We start from the raw sequence: 9,095 nt of genomic DNA, 5'->3' as shown, positions 1-9,095 counted from the left end.
CCAGCCCCGCCCCGCCCCCTCCCCCGCTGCCAGGAGCCAGGGAGCATGGCATTGGGGAGGAGGGGCCGCCCAACTGACCTTCATCCTCGACCTGGGCGGAGCCCATGATGGCAACCGGAACGCCCACCACAGAGGCCATGGCCCAGATGGCCACGTTGACAGCCTGGGCCTTGCTGGACGTCCGGACATCAAGGGCGCGGATGGGGTGGCAGATGGCTACGTAGCGGTCCACGCTCATGGCAGTCAGTGTGAAGGTGCTGGTGAACATGTTGTAATAGTCGATGGCGATGACCGTCTTGCACAGGGCATTCCCAAATGGCCAGAAGCCCAAGAGGACATCTGTGCCCTGGAAGGGCAGTGTCAGCAGCACCAAGGTGTCTGCCAGGGCCAAGTTAAAGATGTAAATATTGGTAGCTGTCTTCATCTTGGTGTGTCTGCAGAGAGGTTAGGGAGAAGAAAGGCTTCGTTCGGCCACCCTGGCTGGACCAGGCAGCAAAGGCAAGGGCGCAGACGCGGACTCCAGGCCCGCCCCATGGCAGGGAGCCCGCAGGCGAACGTCTTAACAAGCTCTCAGGTACCCCTGGCACATACGAGGGGGTGCGAAGACTGGCCTGGTTTTGGAAAGTTGGGTGTGAGGGAGGCAGGGGAGCCCAGGGAGGGGTAAGAGAAAGGACCTGTCCTCCTTCCTTTCAAGTCTCCCCCGAGACTCTGCGTGGACTACAACTGCCAGAGGCCTCCAAGGGCCGCAGAGTCTGTGACAGCACGTCCACGGCCTCCCAGGCCACACAGCTGTCCTGCAACCAAGACGGGAACGGGGACCGTGACGGGAGCAGTGCTAATGCGGTCTGACTGGGTCCGGCACCTGGGACAGGGCTGGGGGACTGCGGGCGACAGCGGGGACGGTGGCGGTGGTGGTGACAGTGCCCGCGATAATCATGGCGATGGCAACGCCAGAGATGACAATGTTCCACGTCAATTAAGACGCCATGAGAGAATCTGAGGCTTAGTTCTGCCTCTCAAAGAGGGGTGGAGAATAAGCACAGAGGCCTTAATTGTCACCAAATAGCAACGGCCATGACCACGATGACGGCAGATACCCGTACCCAGCCCTTCCCGTGGGTTTTCTCTCATTTAAGATTCAAAAAATGCTGTTTTGATCCCAACTCTGTGCAGGAGGACACAGTGGCTCAGAGGCTCCGAGTGGCCTTCTCACGGCCATAGAGCTGGTAAAAAGCAGAGAGGATCGAGAGAGTTAGAAGATCACTGCAGACAGGAGGAAGAAATTGCCAACACGCATGTGATATAGGCCTGCTGTCCGGACACACAGGGAACTCCAGACTCAACAACGAGAAAACAACCAACTGCCTGAAAAGTGGGCAAACACCTGAGCACACCTCACCAACGACGATCGCACGACGGCCAATGAGCAGACGAGAGGACGCCGCGCATCCCGTGTCACCGGGGAAAGGCAACTTAGAACGGGGAGACACCAGCGCCCTCCTATCAGAACGGCCAGACCCAGGGCACTGACGCCAGCACACGCGGGAGGACGAGGGGCCACAGACACTCGCGCCACTGCCGGGGGACGCACACGGAGCAGCCGCGGGGGGGACGGCCGGGCGGACCTTACAGAACTGGACGCAGCTCTACCGCGTGAGCTGACGGTCGCGCTCCTTGGCGTTCGCCTGAGGAGGTGACCACCCGTGTCCACACACAGACCTGCACGCGAGGTCTGCAGCAGCTCACTCAGAGGCGCCAACACCTGGAAGCCCCGAGACGCCCCTCAACAGGTGGACACATGCTCTGTGCCCGTCCAGACGGCGGGATGTCGCCCAGCCCTAGGAAGAAAGGAGCTGTCGCGTCACGAAGAGACACGGAGGGACCGTAAGCGCACGTCACTAGGGGAGAGAAGCTGATCCGAAGCCACACACGTGCGATTCCGGCTACGCTCAGGAAAAGAAGAAGCTGGGGCGGCGACAAGATCAGCGGAGCCTGGAGCCCGGGACGGAGCGGGGAGCGGGTGGGGCACAGGGGACTCTGCAGGGCAGTGAGAACACTGTGTGACAGCGCGATGATGGGTACGTGTCATCACGCATCTGTCCAAACCCACAGAATATACAACAGCAAGAGGGACCCCGATGTGGCCACGGACTGGGGGACGATGACGGCGATGTGCCACGATCAGCTCATCAGTCGTAGAAGCTGCACCGTGCTGGCGGGGGCGCTGACGACGGACACACTGGGCGCATTGGGGGCAGGCGGGGCACAAGGACCGTTCTGCGCCTTCCTCTCGGTTTTGCTGTGAACCTGAAACTGCTCTAAAAAATTAAATCTTTAAGAAAGAAACAGGCTTGGAACCAGGTTCGGCACAGGGGAAGAGGCAGCCGCTCCTCCAAGTGCCTTGTCTGAGCACGCATGCCACACACACCAACGCACGAATGCATAGTACACGTGTGTGCTCACACTCACACGTACAGATGCACGCACGTGTGCATACACATACATGTGGGCATGCACGCACATGCTCCCGTGTGCGCCCCTGCCCTGGCTCCCCACCGGCTCCCCATGCTACCCCCCCGTGTCCCACGCTCTCCTCCACACGCTCACCCACACCGTCCCTCTGATGTCCCCCCAACCCAGCAGCCTGGCCACCCCTCCTGGCCCCTCATCCTAAGCACCAGAAGAGGCTGCAGCCAGCCCAGATGCCGGCAGTAAACAGGGGCCCTAGAGCCAAAAGAAGGGGCCCGCACCCCCTGCCCAGCCCGGGCCCTGGGGTGGGCTGACGAGAGCTGTCTCTCAGGGTGACGGCTGGATTTCTGAGGTCCCCACAGCAGCTCGGCTGGGAGCCTGGCCAGTAGCTCAGACCAGAGGGCATCTGTATTGGGAGCGAGGGACAGAGCTGCGCCCCCTCCCCCACCTGGACTGGGGCAGAGTGGGGCTGGTCCCCTCCCCGCCTCTTCCCCTAGTCAACTGCCTCAGGACCGACCCTGCTCCACGACACGATGGCCAGGGAAGTCCCACCTGCCAGGACCCCCAGAACAGCCCCCGCCTCAGTCTTCCCCCGGTGGCAATGTGGGACTCGCCGATCGGGGACCAAGGGGAGGCCCAGCTTACCTGAGGATGACGTACATGACAAGGCAGTTCCCCAGCAACCCCCCAATGCACACGGCCAGGTAGAGCCCCACGATGGTGACCTTGAGCCCGAGGGACAGGAAGTCGCCGTGGCTGGCATTGATCAGCAGGTGGGGGGGCGGCAAGCTGTGATTGGGGCTCACGAGGGACAGGTTGTCCTGCAGGTGGCTGCTGTAGAGGACCTCCCAGAGTGGGGCGGGGAAGAGGGGCTCCATGCTGCACCCTCGGTACCTGGGAGGGCATGGGGACACGTGACCACAGCACCTGACACCCACCCAGCCAAGGCCTCCGGCACAGTGCGCATGGCCCGGCAGGCACGTGGACCCCTACGGGCAGCCACAGTCGCAGAGGCGCATACACAGGGACACGAGCACATACGCGCACACGGGGAAACATGGAGACGCGCAGACACGCAGCACGACAGGGGCACACGCAGAGCACACGTGCACACACAGGGACGCGGTCTCGTTTGGCTCGCAGACTCCCACACAGGATGTGTGGCTGGCGTTACAGAGCAGGACACGTGTCCACCCCAGGGACTCAGACATGCAGCTGCCCGCGTGCTCACTGGCGCAGGGACACATGTGCGCGCACACACACGCACACACACACGCAGATGCCCAAACCTGCTTTCACGCACACACAGGCACAAAAGGGGCTGAGACATGCCCAGAACACCTGGGACACAGGACACAGGGCACAGGGCGGCACAGTGCACGGCCCCTCCCTGAGCGCTGCAGGCCATCACCCCCACGCCCAGCACACAGCGGCTTGGATCTTACCTGGGCAGCCTCTGCAGGAGCTAGGACTGCGGGGCCCTTGGCCTTGGCCTTGGCCGGCGAGCAGGGCAGGGCCGGGAGCCCTCCCTGCCTCAGCACTGGGTCTGCGCAGGGCTGTGGCTGCCGCAGCCGCAGCCGTGGCAGCTGCTCCCTCTCAGCAGACGCCAGACCAGACGCAGCAGCCTGGCGCTCAGGGCGGGGGGAGGGGGAGGAGGCTGCAGCTCCGGAGGGGGAGGGGCTGTGCAAGCTGGAGCAGGGGGCCACTGGGAAGAGGGTCACCAGGCCCCACGCTGATGGGGACAGACACGAGGACCAAGGCACACGTTTAGAGATAAATGACAGACAGAAGTTCAGACTCACAGAGCCCAGACAGGGACAGGCTCAGACACAAAGATGCACACAGTAATTCAGACATGGGGACAGACACACACACAAGGACACATGGGGACTCGGGGACAGACACACACAAGATAAAAGGAGACGCACACAAAGACATAGGACAGAGACACGGGGAGATGCGTGCGAGACACTCAAACCGGGACACGGACATGGGGCCACGTCTCACAGGCAGAGACACAGACTTGGACAGACTCAGACCAGCCCTGGCTGGCATTCCATACCCAGAACTGTGCCCCTCAGCTGGGTTCCCGGGGAAGCTGAGCCACTACGGGCCGGCTGGTGGGTGGACACACAGCCATGTCCCTGCCTGGCCAGCCCTGAGTAGATCAGAGCCCTGTGTCTCTACTGTGCGTCCTGCGTGCCCTGCATGCCTACTATGCTCCAAGCCATCTGCAGCCACAAGCCCCTCCACCCCCACCATACATGGCCACTGCTATCAGCGTCACCTTGTGCAGGCAAGAGCATTCAGCATCAGAGGTGTGAAGCTCCATCAAAGTGGCAGAGACAGGGTTCAAACCCAGGCTAACATGTCACTTTGAGACCCACCGACGGTGTCCTTGCCACAGGTGGGTCCCAGAGTAGCATCCGTGCGTCCACCCCTCACAGCCTGGGCCCTGGGCGACCACACAGCTGAACAGCTCCCTGGAGAGGCTTCTTGCCCAGCACTGGGGTCACGTGCCATGTGGGTGACCCCTGAGCTGAGCCATCAGCCCCACCTAGTCAGGGGGTTATTCTTCCTGCACAGGCTCTGCTCACACAACCCAGACCCTTCCCTGAGCATCTGTCTCCAAGGATGGAGACCTGGTTGCTAGGTTACTGGCAGTGGCGTCGCTAGGATACCTGGCGAATCAGAAGAGGATGGAGCAGGCAGATGCCCCAGGACTCAGCATCTCAACCTGTCCCCCAGGACTTATCTCTGCATCTTCGCTGCAGCCGACTCAGGCCATGTGTGGCATGAGGCATGTCCAGAGACACTCAGTGCAACAGGGACACACACACAGATGCCTGAACAGGCATATGGGAAAACACACGGACACAGGTATGTGCTCAAAATCGTGAAGGCCCTCACAGTGACGGACGCACAAACGCATGGGCCACACACGTACCTACTCACACCAAGGTGCTCACGAGGCACACGTTATGCCGCTGACCTCAGGAACGCAGCAAGGGCAGGGACCTGGAGGCCTCGTGTCCTGCAGCCACGCCCGGCGGGGCCCACCAAGGCCTGTGGAGCTGCGTCTCCTAAAGGCCTTCCGTGGCTGCCTGGTCTGGCCTCAGACAGGACACTGTGGGCCATGCGGCTGCCTGGGTGCTAGAGGTGAGTTCCAGACAGAGCCAGCACGGAGGACTGCTGGAGGCGGACACCCGGCTCCTCTCAGGAACGGTCACCTGGCTGGTGGGTAGCCGGGCCAGGATACTGACTACACTCCCTGGGGGTGGCAGTGGCCCAGCTCTGGACCCTGGAGGGCTCCCGCGAAGGGGCCTGATGGCACAGAGAAAATGGCCCAGGCCTCTCTTGATCCCTGAGTATCAAGAGTAAGGGAGGAAGACAAAACATACATGGCACACAGGGGACGACAGGGGACATGTTCCATAAGAGCATCTACATCCAAGCAGGACAACCTCAAACACTCAGGCCACCAAACAAAACATGTGGGAACACACGGGACAGCCCGAGATACGCAGCTCGCATGAGTGACAGCACGGAGTGTGTCCACAGGTCACCGTCAGAGCCAGCCCTGGGCTGCATGCAGAGGTCATCGGCACTGGGGTGGGACCGAGGTCCCAGAGTGGCATTCACTCCTGCACACCTCTCTCTTGCACCCTGTGACTTAGGGCCCACAAACGCCAGGTGGCAGACGGGCCAGACACCCCATCTGCTCCTCTTACACCCCCACACCTGTGCTAACCTAGGGCTGGCACAGGGATCAAAGTAGAGTCACTGGGAGCCTCGCGAAAAGTAGCTGACCCCGGGATTCAGCCGCCAGGCCACACAGCCGTTTATGCTGTGGGAAAAGTGAGAGCACTGTAATAGTCCTGAGTTTCATAGTCACGAATTTTTTACTTTGTCCTTGTGATTTTAACTTCCCGATGTTGATGCGCAGCAGCGAGAGAGAGGGCCGAGCTGCAGACTCTCGATATAACGCTGCGCCGCAGATTCAGCTCAGCATCGTACTTCGGCGCCCGTCAACACGCTCTCGAACCTCAGCCTTCCAGGACGACACCAACCGCCGGCTCTCGCAGAGGCTGGGCCGCAGGGGACGACAGGGGACATGTTCACGCAGGGGGCATCTCACCTCCCAGCGGAAACGCAGGAGGAGGAGAAGCAGGAAGAAGCCAGGAGAAGCAGGACGAAGCCGTGCTCAGGAAGGGGACCGTCCTGGGATTAGGGCAAAGGGGATGTCAAAGGAGGCCATGCCCCATGTGGCCCCACTCCAACCCTAGGAGCCAGCCAGCCACTCCCTTCTTGTGAGCCCCCCTAGCCTAGACCCCAGGAAGCAAAGCGAGTCCAGAGCCCTGTCTCAGAGAACTCACCCATGTGGGAGCACAGAGTCAGGGCCAGGGATGGCCCCAGCCTGCGCCGTGTGCATCCAGGAGGCCAGCCCGGAGGAGGTGGCCTGCAAGGTTGGCCTTCCTAAATCCTCACTGCTTCTTCTGGAGCCAGAGGCCTTTGTCTTCAACAAGCCCCCAGGTCAGTGCTGAATTCCAAGGCTCAGTCCATACCCCAAAGGCACATGCAGGGCAGGAGAGGGGAGTGTCCGGGGAACAGCTGTGCAAAGGCCTGGGGGCTGGGACAGAGCTCAGGCTACAGGAGGCTAGAGCAAGCTCCCCAAACCAGCGACAACAGTCAATAGCCTTCTGCAGAGAGGCCAGGACCTCCGCTGAGACCCCCAACCCCAAAAGCAGGACAGTCCCCCACTCAGGGGTTCAGGTCCTACATTCCCAAAAAGGCACCACCCATGTGCCCCAGCGCCCAAGCTGGCCCTCAGGACACGCCTGTGGATGGAACGGGGAGCTGGCTACCCCTGTGGAAGCCACCCGTCCATTAACCAGCTGTAGCCCAGAGTAAACTGTGGGATGAGCATGCGAACAAATGAATTCTAGAATACACTGACGACTGCATGAACAAATTACAGGACGAATAAACTGAGAAGTGAATTAGTTACAGAATATTGTGAAATTAACAAACACACAAATAGATTACAGAAATCCAGGACCCAGACTTTTAGAGTTCAGCAAACCCGGGTCAGCCCCTGCGAGGCCCCTGGGACCCTAAGCTCGCCCTGGCAGAGGTGAGAGGCTCTGAATTTTGTCCCTACTTCCCGTTCTCTGAACACCAGCGGCTAGTGGAGGCCTCCGAGGGCCTGCAGAGGGAAAAGGGCTCCAGCTGCGCCCTGTCCCCAGAACTAGCTGCCAAAGGCCGCCCCACAGGCCCCAGAAGAGTGCATTTGGGGCTTCTCAGAAAGAAAAGAAAGCACGCTGGGGCTGGAAAAGCTGGCGGTGACCGCCACCGCAGTCTTCGACTGGCCGGGGAAGCTGCCGGCATCTCGCCCCCTGGGCCTCAACACCCTCCACTCACCTGGACCGCTGCTCGGCCCACCCCCTTCCCTGCCCCCGCCCCTTAGCCCTCACAGGGTTGGGGGAGGGGCGGGACTTCAGGTTGCCAGGCAACCAGGTCAACAAGCCCCAGCAGTAGGAGCTTTGTTGGAGGCTCAGAACCAAGAAGGCAGAAAGTATGGAGTGTGGGCACCAGGTGGGGGTTGGGGGGCAGGACCTAACCCAGGGTCTGGAGTCTGGGGTGCTGGGGGCTGGACTCTGGGAAAGAAGGAGCCCTGCAGGGCTGAACCAGGCCCCTGGGGTGCGTCCCCCTATCGCCCCCTCCCTGGGCTCTGCTGCCCCTTCCTCCACCTAGACCTGGGGGCAGGCTACGGGGATGAGGTCTCCCTGCAGAAGCCAGCTGTCCGTTCGGCTCTGAGCCTCCCTTGGGTCTCCAGTGGGGTAGGGGTTTGATGGCTGACTGGTGACCACAGACATAGGGCACTCCAGCGTCATGGGGAAGGGTCCACCAGGCCTCACTAAAGGCCGTCCCACCTGGTCTCCACTCTGGGTAAGGCCTAAGGTCAACTCGGGGGTCTTGGCCAGTGGACAGAGAAGCAGCCCGTGGACAGGAAGGGAAGGCCCTGAAACTCTGAGAGGACCAGAAAATTCTAGCCGACTGCAGGACTGAGTAGGGAGGCTGAGCTGACGGGGACGTGTGCTAGGCTTGAGCGAAAGCTCTGAGGCTGCAGGCGCAGGACCTCAGGTGGGCTGAAGGAGTCTGGAGGGGCCGAGCCAGGCCAGAGGGGCGGGCAGGTGCCCCACGGACATCGTGCGGGCGCCGACGACAGGACGCCTGCTCCCGCGCAGGGCCCAGGATGCAACCACCCGCGGCCAAAGAGGTCGGGTACAAGGACCCGCGGGAGCGAGCCCGGAGGGGCACTCAGGGCGCAGGGTCCAGTGAGGAGCGCGCCATGGGGGCACCCAAGGGGGCGCCCACGGGGGAGCCCCCCAAGCCGGGCTGGACCCTAACGCAGGAGGGGCTGGAGGCCATGCACCCCGCGCAGTGCCACCGCCACCTGCTCTTCGGCGACTTGCTTGAGGACGTGGGCGCGGTCACTTCCATCTTCCCGCGCGAGTCGGTGGAGCTGGGGTACCGTATGCCCGACCTGTGGGCGTGGACGCAGTCCCTCGAGCCGCCCGCGGCGCGCCAGGACCGGCTCCTCGGCGTCCTCAAGGCGGCCGAGG

General features: G+C 61.9%; 2 protein-coding genes across 4 annotated transcripts in view; one reads left to right on the top strand and one right to left on the bottom strand.

Moving 5' to 3' along the window:
* Positions 1 to 3,348, bottom strand: part of OPRL1 (opioid related nociceptin receptor 1) — a 4,181-nt gene extending 833 nt beyond the window's left edge. Inside the window, exons 1-2 of one of the 3 annotated variants that reach the window (XM_006921996.1) lie at positions 3,115 to 3,348; positions 79 to 434 (exon numbers count right to left, since the gene is read on the bottom strand). In XM_006921996.1, coding sequence (XP_006922058.1) covers positions 79 to 434; positions 3,115 to 3,347 — 589 coding nt within the window. In that variant the 5' untranslated portion in view covers position 3,348. Of the gene's footprint in view, positions 1 to 78; positions 435 to 3,083 lie in introns of all 3 variants that reach the window. The other 2 variants (XM_006921997.1, XM_015597154.1) reach the window with 2 other exon arrangements.
* Positions 3,349 to 8,725: 5,377 nt separating this feature from the next.
* The window catches only part of LKAAEAR1 (LKAAEAR motif containing 1), a 2,033-nt gene continuing 1,663 nt past the window's right edge, over positions 8,726 to 9,095 (top strand). The window contains exon 1 of the mRNA XM_025039878.1: positions 8,726 to 9,088. Coding sequence (XP_024895646.1) covers positions 8,726 to 9,088 — 363 coding nt within the window. The remainder of the gene's footprint in view (positions 9,089 to 9,095) is intronic.

The sequence above is a fragment of the Pteropus alecto genome, unplaced genomic scaffold, assembly GCF_000325575.1.
Source record: "Pteropus alecto unplaced genomic scaffold, ASM32557v1 scaffold45, whole genome shotgun sequence".
Taxonomy (NCBI): Eukaryota; Metazoa; Chordata; class Mammalia; order Chiroptera; family Pteropodidae; genus Pteropus; species Pteropus alecto.
The sequence above is the reverse complement of the archived record's forward strand: the minus strand, read 5'-3'. Positions and strand labels throughout refer to the sequence as shown.